At 38.3% G+C, this 25,139-nt stretch overlaps 2 protein-coding genes across 3 annotated transcripts in view; one reads left to right on the top strand and one right to left on the bottom strand.

Annotated features, from left to right (window-relative positions):
- The first annotated feature begins 370 nt into the window (after window positions 1-370).
- RpI1 (RNA polymerase I subunit RpI1) lies at window positions 371-6,000 on the top strand. Its single transcript, XM_028307454.1, has 3 exons — window positions 371-510; window positions 622-4,776; window positions 5,113-6,000. Exons 2-3 carry the CDS (start codon window positions 631-633, stop codon window positions 5,926-5,928), a joined length of 4,962 nt encoding a protein of 1,653 aa, XP_028163255.1. The 5' UTR covers window positions 371-510; window positions 622-630; the 3' UTR covers window positions 5,929-6,000.
- A 1,390-nt stretch (window positions 6,001-7,390) lies between these two features.
- The window catches only part of Picot (putative inorganic phosphate cotransporter protein picot), a 58,840-nt gene continuing 41,091 nt past the window's right edge, over window positions 7,391-25,139 (bottom strand). For both annotated transcript variants that reach the window (XM_028307456.1, XM_028307455.1), the window contains exons 2-11: window positions 18,141-18,316; window positions 14,540-14,658; window positions 13,019-13,148; window positions 12,832-12,919; window positions 12,110-12,336; window positions 11,564-11,713; window positions 10,063-10,195; window positions 9,226-9,347; window positions 8,557-8,676; window positions 7,391-8,005 (exon numbers count right to left, since the gene is read on the bottom strand). In XM_028307456.1, the coding sequence (XP_028163257.1) occupies window positions 7,790-8,005; window positions 8,557-8,676; window positions 9,226-9,347; window positions 10,063-10,195; window positions 11,564-11,713; window positions 12,110-12,336; window positions 12,832-12,919; window positions 13,019-13,148; window positions 14,540-14,658; window positions 18,141-18,316 (1,481 nt within the window). In that variant the 3' untranslated portion in view covers window positions 7,391-7,789. The remainder of the gene's footprint in view (window positions 8,006-8,556; window positions 8,677-9,225; window positions 9,348-10,062; window positions 10,196-11,563; window positions 11,714-12,109; window positions 12,337-12,831; window positions 12,920-13,018; window positions 13,149-14,539; window positions 14,659-18,140; window positions 18,317-25,139) is intronic.

The following is a 25,139-nucleotide window of genomic DNA, read 5'->3' on the forward strand; positions in this document are numbered from 1 at the left end:
TTTCGTAAATGTGCATAAATCAAGTTATAGTTCCAAAATACTGGACTGTCCTATCGATGACATTGACAGTGGGGCGCCACCGTCAATACCGGATCGCTGGTTCCGATTTTTGCCATGTTGGAAACCATATAGTTGAACGATGGTAGCGCCCCCCTGTCATTGAGTTTGGTGGGACAGTTCAGCGTGGGTCATCTATACATTCACGTTGGTGGCGGGTACTACGTACGACGAAACCTGCTAAATCTCCAGAAAAGAATTTTATTTCAAAAATTCTACGTCCGGCAACCTTACGTCATGTACCGTGTTCAAATAGATCCAGCCCAGAGACGTTACCGGAAACAATTCTTTTTTTACATTTTTGACATTAAAATGACATTCAAAAAATGACATTTCACCACGAGTGATTTGTTGTGGTCGTCGTATTTGGCTTTTGGCAAATTTTAACTAAAAACCAAAGTAAAACCCCAACTAATATGTAAATATCATAGCCCTACATATAAAAATATCAAGGTTTGTATTTGTAGAATTCTATTTATGGAATAACAGAGTTGTGAATATCAATAGGATATTTTAGGTTATGCTTTCATGTGGTGTTTTATTGGTGTTATTATTTTTTTACAGAATACAGTCATGGCTTCGAGATCTTCATTTTCGTCGCCCCTGTCGGCGCTGTCGTCAGTGGATCCTGACGCGGTCCAGTTCTTGATGTTCGACGATGAAGATATCAGGAAACTTAGTATGGTCAAAATAACCAATCCTGTATCCTTTGATGCTATGGGCAACCCTATCTCTGGAGGACTGTACGACTCCGTTCTTGGACCAGCTAGAGACAGGTTTGATTATTGCTCGACGTGTGACAAACCCATGCTACATTGTCCTGGTCATTTTGGCCACATAGAACTGCCACTTGTAGTAATCAATCCATTGTTCCTCAAGAACATTTATAGTCTCTTTCGTATCAGTTGTCTAAAATGCTTCAAAGTTCAAATGGATGACAAGATGAAGGAGCTCCTTATACTGCAGCTAAAACTTATTGATGCTGGCTATGTCACTGCTGCAATGGACTTGTTGGAGATAAAAGATTGTAGCAATGATGGTAACCCGGACCAAGCACACAATCTTATTAAAAAGTATAAAAAGTTACTGAAAAAGAAAGATCCTATCAATGTTGTGTTCCACAACAAAAACACAGATAAACTGCGAAATAAAGTTTTGAATAGCTTTTTCAAAACAATAAACATTGTCAAAAAGTGTGCATTCTGCAGAGACAGGCTAATAAAAATAACTACATCTGAAGGAAGGTTGATGCACAGCCACAATGCCACTGATGCAGACGGCAGCTTCAAAGGTATAAAAATCTTAATGCCAGATGAGATAAAGCGCTATTGTGCTAAAATTGCAGAGAACAATGAAGAAATTTTGGTGAATTGTATACCCATGTTGAGAAATGCAAAAGTTAAGCCTGTCACTGACTTATTCTTCATGGAGGTCATCCCTGTGCTCCCACCATGTGTCCGACCCTGCAATTTCCTTCAAGGCGAACTTATAGAACACCCACAAACCAATGTGTACAAGAGCATCCTCCAAAACACGGTCACAGCTAGAGTTATACTTCAAGTGCTAGCATCAGAAGACCAGCAATCAACCATTAATAACTTGGATAAAAAGCCAAGAGATGCTTATGAGAGTGTGGCAGGTAAATCAGCAGCTGAAAAACTTCATCAAGTTTGGCAAAACTTACAAAAGGATGTGAACAATCTTCTCAGCTGTGATGGTGTCGGACTCAACAGTCAGGGCATTAAACAAATCCTTGAAAAGAAAACTGGTGTGATCAGAATGCACATGATGGGTAAAAGAGTAAATTTTGCAGCTCGCTCTGTTATTACTCCAGACCCTAATGTAGATATCGATGAAATTGGTGTCCCAGATGCTTTTGCTACAAAGTTGACTTATCCAGTGCCAGTAACTGAATGGAATGTTGATGAGCTGAGAAAAATGATTATAAATGGCCCCAATGTTCATCCAGGTGCTGAAAAACTTGAATTTGAAAATGGAAGAATTGTAAGAATCCCATCAGATTCTGTGCAGAAAAGAAAAAGTATTGCCAAAAGGTTGCTGACCCCTGATGAATACAAATCTACAGGCTTGAAAATTGTTCATAGGCATTTAATAAATGGTGACATTATGATCCTGAATCGACAGCCTTCCTTGCACAAACCCAGTATGATGGCTCACAGAGCAAGAATACTTAAAGGAGAGAAAACTTTGCGCTTGCACTATGCCAATTGTAAATCATATAACGCCGATTTTGACGGTGATGAAATGAATGCACATTTTCCACAAAATGAAATTGCAAGGAGTGAAGCATACAATATTTTGTCAGTACGTAAACAATATCTTGTACCCAAAGATGGAACACCATTGAGTGGTTTAATCCAAGATCATGTGATATCTGGTGTAAAAATGTCTCTAAGGGGTTCATTTTTCACAAAATCTGACTATCATCAGTTGGTGTTGCAAGCTTTATCAAGTCACAGAGGTGTTATCAAGCTTTTGCCACCAACTATCTTGAAACCAGTGATGCTCTGGTCAGGAAAGCAAATTTTATCAACAATCATCATCAACAGTATCCCAAAAGGCAAACCATACCTGACTTTGACAGGAAAAGCTAAAATTGGTGCCAAGGCATGGCAAAAGGAACCCCCAAGGAAATGGAAAGCAGGAGGGACTCCTTTCACAAATGATAATATGATGAGTGAGGCTGAAGTCATCATAAGAAACGGAGAGCTCTTGAGTGGAGTATTGGACAAAACTCATTATGGTGCTACACCCTATGGCTTAGTGCATTGTATGTACGAATTATATGGAGGAGACAGTTCGAGTGCGTTACTGAGCGCATTTTCGAAAGTTTTCACGTTTTACCTCCAATGGATTGGATTCACCCTTGGTGTTAAAGATATTCTAGTGGTGGAGGAATCAGATAGAAAACGTGATGATTATGTATGTCTGGTCCGACAGGCGGGAAGAGTCGCCGCTATCAAAGCTACTGAACTGCCAGCTGATGTTGACGAAGAGACACTTATCAGAACAATTGGTGAAATGCACGCAAAAGACCCTAAATTCAGAGCAAACTTGGACAGGCAATATAAAAGTATGTTGGATTCTTACACAAACAACATAAATAAAGTTTGCTTGACTGAGGGTCTATTAGAAAAGTTCCCCTACAACAACTTACAACTGATGGTGCAATCTGGTGCGAAAGGATCAACTGTAAACACCATGCAGATCTCTTGTCTGCTAGGACAAATTGAGTTAGAAGGCAAAAGGCCTCCTCTTATGATTTCTGGTCGATCTCTTCCCAGTTTTCCACCTTACGACACCTCGCCGAGAGCTGGAGGGTTCATAGACGGACGTTTCATGACTGGAATACAACCTCAGGAGTTCTTTTTCCATTGTATGGCTGGACGTGAAGGTCTTATCGATACTGCTGTCAAGACGAGTCGTTCTGGTTACTTACAGAGATGTTTGATCAAACACTTGGAAAGTCTGAACGTCGCTTACGATCACACGGTTAGAGATTCCGACGGCAGCGTCGTGCAATTCGCTTATGGAGAGGATGGTTTGGATGTGCTAAAATGTCAATATTTCAGAAAAGACCAGCTTGGTTTCTTAGACTCTAATTCTGGTGCAGTAGCCAGCAAATCTGCGATCAAAAAACTGAAGGAAGACATTGATGAAAAATCAATTGCTAAAGCTACTAAAGCATTGAAAAAGTGGAAGAAGAAAAATGGGAGTCCATTCGAAAAAGTTAGACAAAGTGGTTTCGCTATATTTTGTGAATCCGTTAAGAACGACATCAAGCTTAAAAAGAAGCCATCAGACAAAACGAGAGATCCGTACTATTGGGAGTTGGAAAAAATGTGGCGTAATTTGGATGAAGACGAAAGGCGTCAATACGAGAAAAAGTCCTGCCCTGATCCTTTGCCCAGTAAATATTCCCCTGAATATAAATTTGGCGTCTTAAATGAAAATCTGGATGGGATTATACAGAACTACTTGAAAAATCGACAGGAAAGTATATATGACAGCAACACTGACAAGGAAAAATTCTTGGAAGTTATGAAGGCTAAGTACCTTGCATCGATGGCCGCTCCTGGTGAACCAGTCGGTCTGTTAGCCGCCCAATCCATTGGAGAGCCTTCGACTCAGATGACACTGAACACTTTCCACTTCGCCGGTCGTGGTGACATGAACGTCACCCTCGGTATTCCGCGTCTCAGAGAAATCCTTATGACAGCTTCAGCAAAACTTAAGACACCTAACATGGACATACCTTTGAGAGCCGACATTCCAGGCATTAAAAAGAAAGCTGAACGTTTGAGACAAAAACTGAACAGAGTCACAGTGGCTGATGTGCTTGAGAAAATCGACGTGCAATGTGAGATAGTCACGGACCCTGATAGGTTCTTGAAAACCACAATGCGCTTCAGCTTTTTGCCGCATGCTCAATACAAGCCTCAGTATGCCGTGAAACCACCTCAGATAATAAAACATATGCAGAAAAAGTTCTTTGATGAGATGTTTGCGACCATACGTAAGCAAGTGAAAGCGTCGACGGGTGTTCTGTGGTCTGCGGAGAAAGAAAAGAGAACAAGGAAAAATGCCGATAAAGACGATGACATTGATGACGCTCCAGCACCCGAAACAGAAATGGCCAATGGCGGCGCCGACAGCTCAGACGAAGAAGGACCTAATGAAGACGACGACAATACAGATGTAAGTATGATACGTAATGTAGTTTGTTACAAAATTTTAAAAGCTAAATGACACTATCATCCTTTATTGCCAGCCTTTGTTATCATGAATTATATTTGTAATTATAATTACAAACACAGCACTACAGTGCTGTAATTATGCATAAGTAAATTATATAAAATAAGTCTAGTGACGGCCTTCTATTGCTGCTATTAACAGTACCTAACTAATATTTGCGACGTTTTGTAAAAATTCCAAGACGAATAAACTGAACAATATCACTTACGTGTACGTGTCCCGTCACTCGCGTGTAATCGTATAAACAGATGTTCATGCATACTATGTTTATTATTCCAGGCCAAAATAAGAAAGAAACGAGCTGAAGAGCAAGAATATGAAGACCCTGAATCGGAAGAAGAGGAAAAGTCTGACGACGAGTTAGAAATCGACGAAAACCCTGATAAAGAATCGGACGACGTTCAGGAAGTGCAAGAAGTACCTAAAGAAATCTCTGAAGAAGTTAATAAGACCATCAAGAGCGTTGACAACGCGACGAATTACTCTTTCGACACCAAAAACCACCAGTGGTGCGAACTAACAGTTGACTTCCCCATCGACTTCTTACGAGTCGACCTATCCCAGGCACTGCGTGATGCGGCTTCCAAATCCGTGATTTACGAAGTCAAGAACATAAAAAGAGCCATCGTCAACCAAGAAAAGGACGTCCTCTACATAAAGACAGAAGGCATCAACATTTTACAGATGTTCAAGTACAATAATCTGCTGGATATGAACAAGTTGTACAGTAACGATATCCACGCTATTGCCAATACTTATGGTATAGAAGCAGCGAATAAGGTGATCATAAAGGAGATTCAGAACGTGTTCAATGTTTATGGTATCATCGTGGATCCTAGACATTTGTCTTTAGTAGCCGACTACATGACCTTTAATGGGGTATTTGAACCAATGAGTCGGAAAGGGATGGAGTCTTCGACGTCGCCTCTACAGCAGATGTCGTTCGAATCGTCGCTGATTTTCTTGAAAGATGCCGTGATTAATGCGAAGACGGACAACTTGCGATCGGCGTCAAGTTGCCTTATGCTGGGCCAGCCGTGTCGTAGTGGAACTGGTGCTTTTAGTCTGCAATTAAGCAGTAAAATCGTAGAATAAGCATAAATGAATGTGATTTGTTAATTTGTGTAAGGACATTGATATTGTAAGTAAAATATTTTGTTTTAAATACTTCTTTTACTGAAATCTGCCTTGCTCTGTCTGTAGGCAGTGTCACATTTAATATAGATTCATTAATGTGGTCTTGATCGTCTTGTATTTGCGTATAATTATGTAAGACTTGAATCGATATCTATAACAAATGTGACACTCTCTAGTTGCATTGAGTTTTCGTTTATTAAAATAACTATTATTAAATAATGGGGATCTACTTGCAGTGTGAAATCAAACCACAGAATATATTTAAAAACACATTTTTGTATTTCTCTAATATTTCACGAGGATACAAAAACGCCATTTGATAAGTAGGAAATATTTACATCTTTGCTGTCTATGCGTCGGACGCACATTTGGGTTGTACTCCTACTCAAGGCACATAATACGTTGTCACTGATAATACAGTTTACAAATTGCAAAAATTATCAACAATCTTAAATAAAATAAGCTCAATACTACTCATTAAATAAACCATAGACAAATTATAGGACGTATAGTTTGTCTATGGCGTATCATAGCTTAGACAGAATGATCACATTAGCTCTGGGGCGTGCGGCGTCTGGTGACGTCACATATTAAATCTAACTTCATAAATAATGCGGTAATCTAAAACATACTTAAAACGACATTATCCTAATGCAACAACATCCGCTTCAAGCGAATAATTAATGGTTTTGAAACATTTCACAACACATGTTTGGCACTAACTCTGGCATAGACTAACGGGCATTGATTAAAATTAAACTATCACATCGATCAATTTTAGCATTTGCGTACCTAGGTACTTAAAATCTTGTATCTAACGAAAATGCATGACGCATACTTAGGCACACTGAGCATCGAGTCTCGTTTTACATTTCGTTTGTTTTTATAAATACCTTTTATTACAATACTCCCTTAGTCTATGATATCGTTTAGTGATTTATTTTATTATAATATCGAGGACTGCTATTATTTAATCATTTTCTATTTCACTTCGAAAAAACGCCTGTTGATTATTTTCGTATAATTCATATTACCGATTTATACTGGCTGGTTTGCCAAAAGCCTCAAGCTTTAATTTGATATTTTTATTGAATTTAAAAATATTTGAACTATATTCGAGTTACTGCAATCGGTCGACTATTTTATAAAATGCTGATAATGGCACTGTTTATAAACTGAAACTTCGGTGCGATGTACAAAATTTTAAGGTCTCACTGGTGTGCTAGGACGGTAATATTAGTTTTACATTTGGACCCGATTTTATAAATACCTACATAAAACTTTTACGCGTCTCACGCTCTCAAGCATTAAAACTAATTAAAACAATACTTGTATGGTAATTAAACAACTAATTAATAAATTAATTTAGGTAACAAGTCGTCAAAAAGTTGACCCCACAAAAGTTGCGTGTTTCTGATACAAACACAGGATTTTATCACAGCCCTCTTGATGTGCGTTTCTCATATTTTAGTGAATAGGCAAAAGACTGTCAATTGCGATCACTAGCCTAAATTACACTCGTACATCACCCCTCCTATATTGGGGATACAATATCGATCATAAATAGGATTTCCAGAAACAATTACACAGTAAATTACAGAAGAATACTTAATGAAAGTTACATTTATTGTTTTACAATTTAAGAAAAATACTAATTTTGCTAAAAGATAGCTCTAAAAGGAATCAAAGAATTAAAATTGCAGTCTTACCTACGATCGAACTAATATGGGGTCGAACAATAGACACAATTATTATCACGATTTATCTAATCGATTACACTTTTTGTATCTGTGGTGCGTTTGCAACTTTTTAAGGCCTGCTATTGGGCGGTCTCCGCTTGGTTTTGATTCTTGGCGGATTTCTTCTCGGTTCTGATCGCTTTCTTGTCGGCGGCCTTCTTCGCGTTCGCTTCGTCGTCGGCCGGGTTGTCCCATTCTTGTCTCTGGCCCGAGGCGAACAGGTTGTAGAACGTCGCGCAGAATATGTAGACACCGGCGGCGATGTAAAACACTATCCTCCATTGGGCTTGTGTTGGCTGTGAAGGAAAGTTAGGAATAAATAAATGTAATAAAATCTACTTCGAAAGTTGATGCGACCAAGAGCATTGACATTTTCAGTAAAAGGAAAAAAACAATAATTTTATTGTTGACGAAAAACTTCGCTCAATTTTAGTTTAGTTTCTACTTTCTACTCTCTTTTCAAAAATTATCTCGTTATACTAGAACAAACATATCTTTACAGTTTAGTTTTCTATTTTATTGCAGTACTTATATTTTTAGAATCTGTAACATACGTTTATAGCGACCAACAAAGCGTCATGGTGTCGCACTGGCCGAATTGAGACTATAGTTCCAAAATACTGGATTGTCCTGTCGATGACATTGACAGTGGGGCGCCACCGTCAATACCGGATCACTGGTTCAGATTTTTGCCATGTTGGAAACCATATAGTTGAACGATGGTAGCGCCCCCCTGTCATTGAGTTTGGTGGGACAGTTCAGCGTGGGTCATCTATAAAGAACGCGAGCTCGAAAATAAAATGCTGGCAGCTCTAAATTCAAATTTGAAATTGTCTATGGTTCTTACCCGTCCTTCGATGATGTACCCGGCGACGATAGGCGCTAACAGCCCCGTAAGGTTGGCCAGGCAGTTGGTGAACGCCATCAGGATCCCGGCGAAACGCGGCGAGATGTCCAAGTGGTTCACCTGGTGAATGCATTTTTAATTAGTCTGAAGTTTTAAAAGCTTGTGCGTAAATTGAGAAAAATGATTTACTTAGATGCTCTAACTAAATAATGTTACTAAAAATTATCTGCACTCATGTTAAGCAAAGGTGTTCACGAATAAAATAATGTCTCAAGTCACGAATTGTGACGGACATCGAAGAAATCTTATCCAGAAAAAAAAGAACTTCTTGGGTCTGGCAAATACCTACATTGCCAGACCAGTACCTCTAGCATGAACAACTTTCGTCTTCGAATCGTGTGCGTATTCGACAAAATTCGATCAACCTTCGAATTAAACGATAACGTGACAATTTTGATTTTCAAAATAAGTTTCGTGCAACCATTTCTCATAATAAGTTCACTTTACGACAAAAGTGCTGTTGTAGTTTTCGTACTAAATCTTGATGGGGATTCGAATACGCAAACGATTCGAACTCGAAAGTTTTTTATGCTAGCCGTACTGGTAGTACTACACTTACAGTCTATTGCAAAATAGCACCTATATCGATTAAATGAAAGTGCAAATTACCTTGAAACCGGAGTAGATACCACCGTTGAGCCCGACGCCGATGGCGAGGATGGCCACGGTAGCCGCGGGGTTGCAGCCCGTGTTCGCCGCGATGAACAGCCCGATCGCGGGGCCGTATTCACCTGGAAATAATATTATTTGTTAGATAATTCCAATGTTATCTAGAAGACATAATTCCAGCAGGCCGTACCATAAAGTCCCAAAGTTATTCGTAAGAAACAAAAAAAGACGCTGAACAAAGATTTACAACTGTGATGAGTTGAATTTCATTATTTGACCCAGTCAGAGGTTTTAAGTCAATTCTTTAGTTTATCGTTCATTGAGCATTAAGTATGTGTATTTCATAATAGGTCTAAGAAGTGCGTGTACCAAATATCAGAAATCTAAGCTAGTTTGACAATCGATTAAAATGTGCCCAGGACTTGCACCTGTATAAGAAAACTAATGCATTTCTTGAACTGGGACTGCAACTACAGCGATGAAGGCAACACGAGTAAAATTAAGAGTGGCCAGCGTCTAATCGGCTTCTACGAAGAAGGGTACCATAAAGAACATCATGTAACTCTACCACTAGAACAAGACGTGAAACCATCTGAACTATTGAAACTCCAATAGAACAAGACCTGTGGCCTAATTTACGTATTTTGACACAGTCAAAATCTCGTTGACGTTAAGAAGACAAGTTGTCCTATTAAAAACAGTTCTAAATTCGTATTCACAACGGTCATTTCGATAGAACGATTACTCGATAGGATCGCAACTCAGCGATTTGTTGTCGTTGAAGTTTTGTTACGTGAATAAGGGTACTGAAGTGATCATTGAACAAATGAAACTCACCGATGCTGTTGATGACCTTCCTGACTTGCGTGTGGTTGAGCCGGCCGCTGGACAGCATCCAGTCGGCCACCACTGAGATGAACATGGAGAACAGCCACATGCACAGGTAGGGCAGCGCTGATACGAAACCGTTCTGGAAGAGGACACGCCAATTATTCAGCAATTTATTCGATTGAACCTGTATTTTACCGTAAATATTTTACTGTAAACAATAAAATAACGTCGGTCGTTTGGTATAGTGGTGCAGAACGGACTGCCATGCCGAGAGGTCCCGGGTTCGATTCCTGGCCGGGCAGAAATTGAAATGATGAATTTTAATTTCTGTGACGGGTCTCGGTTATATGTGTAATATTTATGTATTTACAAAAAAAATAAGTATGTTTATATCCGTTGTCGTCCGTACCCATTGTACACGCTTTGCTTAGTTTGGGACTAGAGGCGCAGTGTAAAATGTCCAAGGATATTATTTATTATTATTTAGAACGGGCAGCAGCGCTCTCTGGAAAACATCAATCTTTTAAACTGCTATCTCCAACTCGCCTGCCAAGCGTGAGGATTATGGCAAAACCCTCCACTATAGTGGAGGGGGCTCATAGTCCAGCAGTGGATTGTAAAGGGCTGTTGATGGTGGTGTATTTTACTAACGAGGCATTAGCTTTGAGCTGTTATTATAAGTTACCTACTCAACGTGGCTTAAACTCCTCATTTGTTTATATTAATGGGCAGGTTCACTCGCCAGCACATCAGATCGTACATTGTTATTGCAAACTACCTACATAAAATGCAACCGTATCCAACTTTACGTGATATTTATCGTCCGTAAATAATGACTGCGCTAAAAATAGTTTAACGAGACCAGCCTGAAAGCAACAATCGCACGTGCCGAAATGTACAAACGGCGGCATATCAAGACAAAACACTGGCATTTTATGTACGCTGTAATATGTGCGATTTTTCAAATAGCGTCATTATGCTGTCAACTGTACACGAATCTCGTGCGGATTGATTTAAATGATGAATCCAATTGACCGCCGCCGACCCCGCGACCTCGGGACAGCTCACGCGACAAATGATTTATGATTTCTAATATGACGATGTATCTAGAACGTATGTGGCTAAATATAGATCGCACGCGACCGAAACGTGATGAACGTCAACTGAAAGTAGATGTGTGCGACATGGAGATTTTGAATTTGGTCGTTGGTGGTTTCGATTTTTTAATGACGTTACGTGAAATGGATCTTGATGATGACGTCTTTGGACGACGACCCGACTTGAAAGACTTGGATAAACTGAGATTATGAATCATATTTTTTTCTTGAGTAGCACCAAGCTGTGACAGCTTTCTACAAAGTTCTGTTCTTTCGTATCTCTCTTCTGATCTCTCTTTCCTTCAGGAGACTGATTCCGACTCTAATCTGCTTCTAGTCTGATACTAGAACCTCTTTTCTAACACTAAATAAATTGATTTATGTGTAAACCAAGCTGCTTGAATACTCACATCTTTGATGGAGAAGTGTAACACCTGACGCATGAAGGTGGGCAGTTCCGTCATGAGGGTCTCGTAACCGTAGTTTTGGCCCATGTGCGCCAACATGATAGCCCAGAAAGGCATCGAGCGGAGAATCTTGCTCCATGGAATGGGTGGCGACTGTAAAGCAAAAGGAGATCCTTAGAAAATGTGTTCTTGTAATTATTTTTTTCCATTTTTGCGAAATAAGATTCATACACTGGCAATATACTTCCTTCTTTATAACAGACATGTCGTCAAGAAGAGTAGTATTAATAATACCACCGCCGATCTTCTCGTAATGTCGTAAAAGACGACCAAGGGCTGATTTTATGTCGTCGAATCTTTTAACTGAAGAATAAACTTGTGATTCTGAAATAATTATTTCCCAAACTGAAACTGCCAACGTGCCAAACTTATTCTTCAGTTAAAAGTTATCCGACGATGGTAAAATCAGCCCTAAAAGGGACATACGTCTTGCCAGTGGTGCTATAAACTGAATCAAAACGATGAAATGTTCTTAATCATTTTACTTACGCTAGAACCAGCAGCGCCCCATAGTGAGCTGACGATGTACTTCCTCTCGGCCTCCTTGATGCTCTTGCACTGCTCCGGATCCTCGGATACGAGGAAGAGGAACGCGAGGCACCACACGGTGCCGATGAGGCCGAACACGTAGAAGATAGAGGGCCAACCTCCAGAGAAACCGTAGGCAGAGAGCAGCCCCGATAGAGGCATCGAAATCACCGTACCGAATTGGGCACCTGCAAGTTTAGTTTAGAATTAGAAGATGGCAAAGATATAGCTCGTTTCATCCACGAAGACTCGCCCTACCATTCTTCCACTAATGTTTGAGTGTTATCGGTACACGCTAAATTAATCATGAGTGCACGCGCACAATAATGACGCTCGGATTGCTCGGATCAAACTCCCCGCACCTCACGCTTCCCACAAACAAAAATCGATGGGGCGCGTCTTCGTGGTTGAAACGATCTATTGGTACTCGTAGCTGTATTGGTTGACGTTGATAAAACATTTGGATTGATAGATCTTTGAAAATGGTCAATTGAAAACAATTAATCAGAATGAAAAAGACGAATAAGAGCCAATACATATGTCAGTGGCATAATAAATTATAATCATCTGGCATAAAATGGATGCTTGATATCAAGCATAAGAACGATTACATATTATTATACGAGTAGGTACATACTGCGGAAAATGAAAATTATTATTGACCTACAGACTTATTAACTTACCGGCATAGACAGCTGCACCCATTCTACTCCTTTCGTTGGGCGGAATCCATTTGGCCAACATAGCGTGAGAGCAGGGTACGATTGGTCCCTAGAAAACATTCAACAATCAAAACTCACATTCAATATATTATGTTTTTATGAGCTACTTCTATGACCTGATGATGAAGAGCTTATAAAATGTTCTCACCTCTCCCAGACCCTGGATGAATCGCACTAATATAAGCCACCCGAAGCCAGCCTCAGCTGCTACTGGTACCAGGAGACCGAAGACCGAATTGACCAACATTCCGATTCCAAGGAACAGCCTGGCTCCATACCTGTGAATAAATTTGCATTGTTTAATTCAAAGAGGATATATTAGTATTTTGTAAACCACTAATAAGTCCCGTAAACCCCTCACCATGCTAAGATGCGTTTCGTGCTTGTGTTACGAGTGGGGTCACTACAATAGTGCAGCGGTGGCGCGGTTTTAAACTAGTGTTCACTAAGCTCATAGTTTCTTAAAGGGGATAAAACATCGAATGATGGAAGAGATCTACTTCTACATTTATAGTCTATCTTTCAGAAGTTTATAGCGACGATTTATTTATTCGTCAGTCTGGTGACGTGATGTGATGTAACCCCTTATCACAAGGACCTTCGTTGATGTATTGTTCAGTCTAGTTTACAAAGTTTTTTAGCCATGGCCTTGGCATATCAATGTTTACAATTATGTCTGTGTTGATACTCGACAACAATGTTTATGGCTTCCGGCGACTACACCATGATTGATAATAATTACCAAGAACAACAACAATGGTCAACAATAGATAGGTGTGGAAAACTAGGGGTATTGTAGGTGGTAGTGATATTTAATACTTTTCCATGAATGTGCGTAATCTTCTGAAACTTAAAGTACGCAGTTCTTGAAAAAACTACAAAAACTTTGAAAAATTAGAACCATTCCACCAGTCTAGAAAGCTAGGGTGACCATAGACTAGAGATGAAACGGATATCCGGTAACTATCCGGTAGGCCGGATATCCGGCCTAAATTTACTATCCGGCCGGATACCGGATAGTAACTCACTATCCGGCCGGATACCGGATATTAAAAAACTACGACAATATCCTATTAATAAAATGAAATACATTAAATCTTTGGGGTAAATAAATATCAATAAAATGGCTTATAATAATGACGGCTTTTATTAAAAGTCCAAAAAGTTACAAAAAAGCCATATTAAGGCCTTTCAAAAAACTAATTTCTTTTTCTGGGCTATTATCTCTAATGACGAATACATAAATGGTAAATATCTGTTAATGTCAAAATATTGCCAAATAAATTTTCCCTATTCAATCACACACTCACGATGGCAACCAAAATCGCCCGAATTAATCTGCCCCCTAGACAAGTGGCAAAATCTGACATTCTATTCGGATGAATTCGATTTTCGAAAAGTGACTAGTCTAGTCTACTAATAGACCCACTGATCGCGTTCGAAACACCTGTGCGGCGCTAAACTCGTCACGACATGCAACGAGACAATGGGCCAACTATCCGGCCGCCGGATATCCGGCTATCCGGCCTAGCAGCTGGCCGGATATCCGGTATCCGGTATCCGGCCAAACAACTATCCGTTTCATCACTACCATAGACAATCAAAAGCCAAGAAGCCTAAAATAAGTATAGCTAAAAAAGGACTAAAATACGATAGCTCTCCTGCCTACCTCTTGGACAATATCCCAAAGGGAATTTGCGTTATCACGTATCCATAGAAGAATGAGGACAGGATGTAGCCTTGTAACGTGGACGTCCACACGTAGGATCCATCTTGTGAAGCTGCATCCTGCAAAAGAAGAACAAATGTTACCTTTTTGAACTAACATGCATACTATGTACATTGTACGAGTATTATTCGTTTATTATTATTATTTGCTGGCATGGCATGGCTCACCTGATTAGGAAGTTGCGATAATGTTCAATACCTTTTTTGTTTCTGTCTTGAATGTTACTACCACCACTACCTAGTTATACAGGGTGGCCAAAACAGTGAGGTCTAAAAGAAAAATTTAGATTCCTTACATCAAGGTGTACCTAAATCACCCCCATGTATGTAATACGATTGTGCTTAGTTTAGGAGATAGAGTTAATTTTGTGATATTTTAAAATTTTGTGACCTAGTAGGCTTTAAAAATGTTTATCTTTTTTTTGGGGTGACTTTTCTCAGATTTCTTTTTTTCGACAGATTTGTTATTAATTGCAGATGTTTGAAAAAAATAATCACCTTCCTATCTTTGATTCAAGGTACAAAAGTTTTGCTAGAAACATTAAAATTATGCTTTTATCAGAACACTATCAAATATTCAACTTAAAAGTTTAAGTAAAATAAGAACTTCCATAGGTCCAAAACCATTTTAAAAACTGCGCCGTTTCCTGAACATTCATAATAATACAAAAAAACATGTACTTAATGGGCCACTATTTCCTGTAATCGGTCCACTAAAGTGGTAAGTCGGAGATTCTGTTACATGTTTTTGACTTTCTTAGAGTGAATTAATATTGGGAATCCTCTAAGTTTACATTACGTAGAACAGATTTAGAGCAGTAACTGGATAGAACATGTTTTTATTCTCAACAAGGAAGGTCTTGCCCTTCATCACACCTGGTGGAAACTGATGATTAGGCTGAAGGTGGAAGGGAACTTCAACTACAGAGGAACTATGGCTTCCTACCTCCAAATTCTGGAACACATTGTTATTTTAAGTAAGTTTTAATGAACATAAACCAAATATCCCTCCTTCTTCTTCTCACTGTAGTAGGTATTTCAAGGGTAACAGTAAAATGTAAAAACTGCCTCTGTCTTAAAGTGGTAAGAGGTAAGTTTCAGAGGTCCCGGGTTCGATTCCCAGTGGAGGTGAAATTTTCTGCTCGGTTTGGTTGGCGGTAGGGTTTGATCTAAGTCTGCCTGGCTAGCAACTCTATTTTCCTAAGTCTGTCACTATAACAATAATGTTAATAGCATTACTGTATTCCGGCATTTGGAGGTAGGAAGCTATAGTTCCTCTGTAGTTGAAGTTCCCTTCCACCTTCAGCCTAATCATTAGTTTAAGCCAGGTGTGATGAAGGGCAAGAGCTTCCTTGTTGAGAATAAAAACATGTTCTGTCCAGTTACTGCTCTAAATCTGTTCTACGTAATGTAAACTTAGAGGATTCCCAATATTAATTCACTCTAAGAAAGTCAAAAACATGTAACGGAATCTCCGACTTACCACTTTTGTGGACCGATTACAGGAAATAGTGGCCCATTAAGTATCTACACGTTTTTTTGTATTATTATGAATGTTCAGGAAACGGCGCAGTTTTTAAAATGATTTTGGACCTATGGAAGTTCTTTTTTTTACCTTAACTTTTAAGTTGAAAATTTGATAGTATTCTGATAAAATCATAATTTTAATGTTTCTAGCAAAACTTTTGTATCTTGAATCAAAGATAGGAAGGTGATTATTTTTTTCAAACATCTGCAATTAATAACAAATCTTTCAAAAAAATAAAAATGTTTAAAGCCTACTAGGTCATAAAATTTTAAAATATCACAAAATTAACTCTATCTCCTAAACTAAGCACAATCGTATTATATACATGGGGGTGATTTAGGTACACCTTGATGTAAGGAATCTAAATTTTTCTTTTAGACCTCACTGTTTTGGCCACCCTGTATGTTATCTGTGCTACTACTACTGAAGAAATAGGTAAGTACTAGGTACTTATAGTAAATTATTTTTCATTAAATTAAGATTATTATGAACAGTAAATCATGTGCCAACTCTGAAATATTTTAAGCTCGCGTTGGAAAAACAAATTAAGATCATAATAAACATGTAATTTGATGTAAAAATTTCCTCTTTTAGATCACCGAATGCAGCTGTGCTGTGCTATTTTAGAATAATTTCGCAAGCAGCAGATTTGAATTTTATTTTTAATACTTTCTAATATGAAAAACGTGAATGCGTCTATTCTATATTTGCCATTGCATAATATTACTCCAGACAGTCAATAACAACTCTTATGTTTATTTTTACTGATTTTAAAATATCTTTTGAAAACTATAACACTACCTATTTCCGTCTTACTAAGGCTAAGTTGCACCACCTAACTTTGACGGTAACTATGACGATAACCGGTGCTTTTTGTATGGAGTTTGACAGATTTTTGACGTTTGTAAAAGTTAAAGTAAGATGGTGCAACCCACCCTAAGTGCACTTCGCTAATTTTAACATTTGCCGTTACATCCTCGCATTAACTTCATTAAAAGTAGGTATACCTACTGTAGAAAATAGCAATTTTCCGAAGTCGATTATTATTATGCCCCCAGTCCAAAAGCCAAAGATTTCCAACAGGCTCTAGATTCTGGGGCCTTTTGGAAATGATATAGGTACCTGTCAATACCCAAATCTAACGTAGTCTTTTGACAGGTAAGATAAATATTATGACTCACACCCATAGTCCCCAGATAACGCATCTTGTTAGACAAGCCGTGACCTTGGACTGAGCGCGGCCTTGGCAGAGACGTTCTATCAAGCACGTTGACTTAAAACAATGCAGATGCTGTTAGCTGTTAATTTCACTATCTAGGGTAATTTGAATTAGTCACTTTCAAGAAATCTATGCGACGCTGAAATTAGCAAAGATTCGAGATTGTGATTAACTGAATTTCAGCTATGCAGTTTCAGGCTTAAATCTTTTCATGATCATACTTCAGTGAGTGGCATTTTTGAAAACAGGCCTCCTACCTTCATAGCCCTCATTGGGTCCCTGTTACCTATTCCACTATAAGTATAAGTAAACCATTAATGAATGTAGCGCATTACTTACTTTGTCTAGTAGTAAAACTTATATTATCTGTGGTAAAACCATAAAGTTAATATTAGGTATATTAAACTTTATGTGTAAATCTTAGACTTAGGCCGAACTTCAACTCGGACTCTACATTACGTTTTATAGACGACTGACACAAGTTAATTGATGGAACAAACAATTAGCCTAGGCGCAGATCACCGACTTTGAGTTGGCTGATAGTTTAGTCGGGCTGTTAATCAGTAGTCTGCGCCTAGGCTAACAGTCGGTAGTCTTTTTTTATGTGACAGGAGGCAAACGAGCAGACGGATCACCTGATGGTAAGTGATTACCGTCGCCCATAGACACCCGTAGTCCCAGGGGCGTTACAGGTGCGATGCCGACCTTTAAGGTGAAGATACACTCTCTTTCTTTAAGGTGAAGTCTGCGCCTAGGCAATCTTAAATAGTCTTGACTGACAATATTTTTACTCACACTGGTTTTATTCCCGACGTCCCCGCACTCTGTGTCTATGGCCTCGTGCGCCACGGGCAGCGCCGTGTGGTTGACCATGGCCACGATGGCCACGGACATATTTGTGCGCATGATGTAGGCATTGGCCATGCCAAGGAACAGCATGAACGTCACGAAGTGCCGCCTGCCCAGCCCACCTGTGAGACAAACGAGAAAGGCATTAATTAAAAGGCTCACTAATTGTTTTAACTGTGGGAACCTATAAGTGGTTTACCTGTTGCCTAACTTGTCATTATTATACACTGTAAAACCCTGGTTTTCCTAAATAAATAAGTAAATTATAGTTATAGTAAAATTATCACAAACGTGGACTTGCCGAAACTACTGCGCTGCGTGGTTAAATAAAGGACTACTTCCCATGGATTTCGTAAAGGGCAACTAAGGCTAGGCCAAATCCTCCATTTGCCTCTGGCGAGGGTAGCACTCCTGTAGTGGATGCCAAATGATGATTATTATTCATGTACACGATGCCAATTACTCGTTAAGTGCTGTTTTGCAAAATAAACGACTGATTTGCTTGTACCTGGAACAGGTACTTAAATTACATCTAGGTAGATACTATAGTTCTATGACTCTACATCAAACCCAAATGCTAGATTAGCCTAGGCGCAGACCACCGACTTTAAGTTGCCGATAGTTGGTTCGGGCTGTTAATCAGTATGGACATGTAGTTATGAAAGTGCGCACATTACACCGATTTGGTATTGGCCGATTCTTCATACAAATTGGAAACGGGCCCACCAACTATCGGCAAACTAAAAGTCGGTGGTCTGCGCCTAGGCTAAAGGTGCTCAATATAGAGGCTTAAAAACTGTCATTTTTTCCGTGGTTACTGGTCATTGTTTTTAGTTTTCCCCGCCACCAATGAACGATGATCTCAGCACGACTGTATTTGCAAATGTTTGTCAGATAGATAAAAAGAGATAACTTTGTAAGTACTAAGTCAATAATTGCTTTCGTTTGTGACTCATTATGGGTAATTCGTGCAATCAGTTCCTATGTAAATAAAGATAAATAAAGCATCGTTTTAACACAGCCGGCCTGTTCAATGGCGGTCTCATTGGTGTTATCTGAAAGCTCTTAAAAACGGATAAAAGCTTACAAGTACACATCACTCTGTTTTACGGCAGTACGTAAAAATCTAAAATTGGATTAGGCGTCAAAGGAAAGTGGAACTTATGAGTTAGCAACTTAGCACAAATAAACGAGGATTTTTTGAATTTTGATTCCGGGGGAAGTTCGCTTCCACCTTTAGAATGATCATCACTTTCCATCAGGCGAGATGCAGGCCAAGAGCCTTTCCGTTGTGGGGAAAAATTGAAGAACGTTTTATATTTTTAAAGTTCAGATACATCCTAAAATAAATCAGACTCCTTGCGGTCAATCAAGACTTTTAAATGCACCATCAACATTAATCAAGGAGTGTAATTAGAATTCTAATGTACTACAGCCATCATCTCATCATTCAGATTGTAGATAACAGACATGGGCGTCTTGGCATTGCCAAAGCTACGCTCAGCCAATATGTCAATTGCGCCAATCGCCAGGACGGTAAATAAACAATTTTGACGAGCATTACTAGAATTTAGTAAATTATACACGTGTGGCAACATTACTCAATTTACTGTGCAGCAATTAATATTGCTACATAAATATTTTCATTAAACAGTTTTCCGTGAATATAAATAGTTCGACTACCCTGAGTCAATGAGATGAAACGGTATAAAGGATATTTCCTCTTGTTTAAATAAATTATTGCTTTTTTTTGTTTTTTTTTTATTAAATGGTTTTTTTTTTTATTATATTTTTTTAAATTTCTTTTTTGAAGAACATAGAGGTTGAAAACTCATAAAACTCATTTATTTCTGTAAGTAGGCTTTAAAAAAGCACTTTTACACGTCCCAGTATTAACCCTACCACTGCTTCAGGACAATAAATGGGCCAGTGCTGAGAAGAAGCAGCGCAAGAAACTCAGACACTATTAGTTGTTTAGCCACAGAATAATAAAAAGTACTGTTTAGCTTTTAAATTGTTTTGCTTCTTTTTCATTCGGTTTGTCCTAATTCTGGCATGGAACCGGTTTGGTTAGTTCAAACTTATCAAATAGATTTTTATTGAGAATCCTCGGGGAGTCTACTGAAAAAAACCGCTGTTCATGAGAATTGTTGCCAAAAAAATGGTATTTTTAAAAATAGCTGTCACAAATGGCCAGACGAGTCTGACACGGTCTATGAACACCTGAGGTCATCGGCCGCTTAAAATACTTTTTGGAAAGTTCCAAAACTATTGTTCGCGAAACATTATCCTTTCTGTGGTTTCTCGTGATTCATGTTTCAGAGTGGTTTTTATGTTTTAGAGTGGTTTTTGGATCTGGACAAGAAATGGCATTCAATTTTCACAAGTATTGTCGATAGGCGGTACAAAAACCAAATTGAGTTCATTTTCAACTTATTCGAATACATTTTCAGTCCTGTAACTATCAAATTATCAATTTTACAAAGTATTCATAAATGCTTAGTAAGTATGCTTAGAGCATATTTTGTATCTTGGTGACATAAGTTTCTAAAATATTAGGTAGTTCCAACTTCAAACTGAAAAAAACTAAGTTTACTAATTAGTTTAATAGTCCAATAGATTGTCCAAGTCCAAGTCCAAGTGATTAATTAATCTGTTGCCCTTGTTAAAGTTTGGTTTCCTTGAAAAACATAATATTAACATCAAAAATCTTTACCTACTTTTTAACGTTATTGATCATTAAATGTTTGTACAGAGATTATCTAAAAAGGGAGATTGTATTCAACGGTTAGTCTCACTAATATTATAAAGAAGAAATATTTGACTGTTTGTTGGACTGCAAGCTACTGGACGATTTGAAAAATTCGTCCACCATTACAAATTAGAAACCTTCAAGAACATAGACGGTACAAAGTGCGCAAAAGATATCAAGACAATGAGGGCTATCGTTTTAGCGCTCACCAGTTGGCGCCACTGTAGAGTAAGGTCCTGTCGCTTGCTAGTCGCGAAGACAGTGGCGCCAACTTGTGAGCGCTAAAGTGGTAGGAGGACTATCGCATTTGCACTCATCAAGATGGCGCCACTGTAGAGTAATGTCACGGTAATAGTATCTATACAGTATTCCAACTCGGCCATATTTTTCAAATAAATGTCAACAGCCGCGCGGTACGTCACGGTATGACTATGACAACATGCGATAGGGCTGCCCACCTGCCTGAAAATGAAAATGAAAATGAAAATGAAAATGAAAAATATTTTATTGACACTTAGTACGAATGTTACAAGTAGTTGAGGAATTCCTCTCTTTAAGTTTAAGTAACCTGTATTGAGAGGAATCCACTCATTCGTTACATCCATAGATGTTCTAAACTTACATTATGAAAATATTACCCACTTAATAACAAACACACTGCATACCCTATTTTCATTACATCTGCCTACTAATAATTTTTATCTAATTTTGTGATTGTAATTTTTAATTTTATTTTAAAAACAAAATACTTCGTGAATGAAATAGAATAAAAATGCATGTTGTTTTGTGATTAGTAGATTTCATTTGAAAAATATATTTGTAAGTATATGATTTAGTAACAAATCTTATAAACCGACCGCAAAATGTATGCGTCTCGACTGAGGCGTACAAAACAAAATGCTTGATTATTATACAGGGTGTTAGGTAAATGGGTTTATAAGCCGACACTAGCCCATGTTAACATGTGCATATAAATGGTATGGTGAAGTCAGAAAATTGATATCATCATTTTATTAATTTGAATTTTATTACAAATCTGATTTTATAAATTTTATTTTGTATGGAAATTAAAAAAAAATTATGATGATATCACTGACTTCACCATACTATTTATATGCATATGTTGACATGGGCTAGTGTCGGCTTATAAACCCATTTACCTAACACTCTGTAGGTATAAATAGGTACTTATAATTATTTTTATAAAAAAAGAGCCCTTACTGTTTAAAAACAACACATCGTCCGTTTATTGCAGTGGCACATTCGCGACACCCCCGACTTTTGCATGTCGAGCGCATACCGAGATTTGAATTTCGAAGGAATTCTCGCGTTTCGTCCGTTTATATGAAGTTACAATACTGTATGATAATATTACCGTGGTAATGTCCTGTCAATCGCCAGGGGTGCCAACTGTTAAGTATAAAAACGATAGCCCTCATTTTGTTGTTTTATTAGGACAATAATTATTGTTTTTATCTGGACGTGGAAGCAATCTCGATTTGTTATTCTAATAAAGGCGTCCGAGTTCGTGCATTTGAAATGCTTCGCTCGTCACTGCAGGGTTTCACTCTGTCGTCTCGTGACTTCAGGAAGTTTCTTTCTACGATTTTCTTTGTGAAGTTAATGAAATAAAAACAAAGTTTATTATACTTTTATGTGTGCTTAGATAAAACTTTCACAGTAAAAGCTTTTACGAGTTCCTAACTATTCATGAAATAAATGGGTAACGTGGTTTACGCAATAACTAAAGATCATCAAAACTACCCGATTCATGAAATAACATGCTCATTATCCTTATAATGCCATGAATTGAACAGTCCTCATACAGTTACTTTATAAGAATTATTACGAAACAGAAACGTGCGGACGTCACAATCTATTTTCAGCACTTCCGAACTTTTGACGTAGAGCGCCGGTTTTTCTTTAATAAAGATAGTCCCTGATGAGTAACATTGACGTTACTTTACGCAATAAGGTCGCTCGTTGCCTTGAGGGTCATCGTGACTACGACACTGCTTACTCGTAGACGAAATCACGTTTCGTCATGCATCTTAGAAATTTTCCTATTTTCCCTTTATCCCTATGTTACTCATCACCCTATTAAAGTCATAACGTAACTACATAGGTTAAATTGGTTTTTGTTGTAAAATGAATGCATTTTAATAATCTACATGTCATTGCCAGCTAAAAGTACGTTTCTATTGATGCAAAGAGACGCGCCAAACGAAGTGCTTTTTCATAAATTCCACTTGTCCTGGTTACTGAAATAAATAAGTATGCCAACGAATTTTAAATATGAAAAGCTTGCTACGGATCTTGGCGTAGGCTTTACATAATTAGACACTCTCTACCGGAAAATACCATACCATTCGTACGATGTCAGTCAGATTATGTCACTAAAGCAAAAAGATCATGCGTGTTTCAGATCAACATAGCGTTCGACCTTAGCGAGACGTGAGTACATGCGAAGATGAGGCTGATAGACATGTACGAGGTAGACTTACACGACACGTGGGTGTCGCGTGATTATCGTGACAATTTTTATGTTGACTCTACCCAAGAATTATTAGGGCTGCCACGAATCTATCAGATAAAGCTTTCTTTTCGACGGATTAGCAAGCTAAAGTGGTAAAGGGCAGGGCACACAGTACGCAGAACTGATGGCCGATGGGGTAGCAAGGTTCTGGAGTAGAGGCCGCGTACCGGAAAACGCAGCGTGGGTCGTCCACGTACAAGGTACACCGACTTTTACTGGCACCAAACAATTGACTCTACGTCTAAGTCTACCTATTTTAATAATGTATTAATTAGTTATTTTAATATTCAAATAGGAAAAGTATCAACCCTATCCAACATACGTCTGCTCCGTGTCTAGATAGATTAGCCGTTTGAGCGAAGACCGTGAGTGTGTAGGAGTCAAAACGATTTAAATCTGACGCAGCTACGAGTATGTAGAGACGACGGCACGTCAAGGTAAACATACAGAGTCTTATTCAGTTGTAATAGGATAGAATTTGCAACAAAAATGGATAGTCTTGATGTGCTGAAGTCTGTACTTATTCATTGCCAATGAGATGGAAACTTTATAGCCACTCCGCGGAAACTTAAAACCGACATAAATAATTTAATAGCATTTTTTGCCTATTACAAGGTAGATCGTTTATTCACATCTCAGTTTTGGTATAAAATATGAGACTATTAAATCACAAACACGGCCTATGTGTTGTTATGATAAAAAATGAATAAATTAACACAGGGTGTTTGTTGGTTTAAATCCCAAATTCTCGTGATATGTTCGTTTGATGTTAGTGACGTATGTGTGCGTCATTTAGGTATTTGGCCGGTTAATTTAATACTAACTACAAAGCAAAGTTATGTCTCATCATGATGCCTGCTGTGGTGATAAATGTTGGATTTTTTCATGAATCGCTGTTTGGTGTGGTTGACAAACAAATATGCTGATGAATTTCCAATCACAACATGGTAAACAAGTACCTACATAAAAATGTAATACATATTAGGAAAAATAATTATTTCAATCAATCATCAAATTAGGTACCGGTTGTATTTATGGAAGCTTAGGTAGGTATATGGTTTATGCTATTCATGGTCTTACAGAAACTATGTTGCGTCGATGTTTTCACTAGAGATGAGACGTATTTACTAGAACAGATCCACACACTAGGTATTTTACAGTACTAGGCGGCACCGATTCCAATTTTGTAAATACTTGATCCACCTAGTATTTTATAAATTACACGATTTCCGACCCTACCATCAAAGTAATAGAGATTATTATTGCGTAATCCGCAGTCGTGTATTACGCGCACCTAGTATTTCTCGCTAAGCTTATGTGCGAACGTAGAGATTCACTCCGTCTCTGTCTGACCAAACAAATTTGAGCGCGACGAAGCAAACGCACACAAACGTAGTCAAACCAGTCTTATTTACATGAATACATGTAAATAAGAAAAAATATGTAAATATTTTTATGAAATTGATATCTTTTAAATACGCCAACTTTTAAGTTGACAGTCCTAAGCCTGTTGAAGTATGAAGGAAGGAATTATTATTCAATTTCAAATTGCATTATTCATACTACGGTTGTATCTTTTCAAAGAAAATTGTATTTTAAAGTCATATTACGTAGATTAGTCCACACTAGTCGCGTCAAGTATGCTAAATTACTACGT

The sequence above is a fragment of the Ostrinia furnacalis genome, unplaced genomic scaffold (assembly GCF_004193835.3).
Source record: "Ostrinia furnacalis isolate ACB-3 unplaced genomic scaffold, ASM419383v2 OfSCF2237, whole genome shotgun sequence".
NCBI lineage: Eukaryota > Metazoa > Arthropoda > Insecta > Lepidoptera > Crambidae > Ostrinia > Ostrinia furnacalis.

Coding starts and splice junctions, on each gene's coding strand:
- RpI1 (XM_028307454.1), top strand. CDS start 631: ATGGCTTCGAGATCTTCATTTTCGTCGCCCCTGTCGGCGCTGTCGTCA. Junction 4,777..5,112: donor AAGACGACGACAATACAGAT/GTAAGTATGATA, acceptor TTATTATTCCAG/GCCAAAATAAGAAAGAAACG.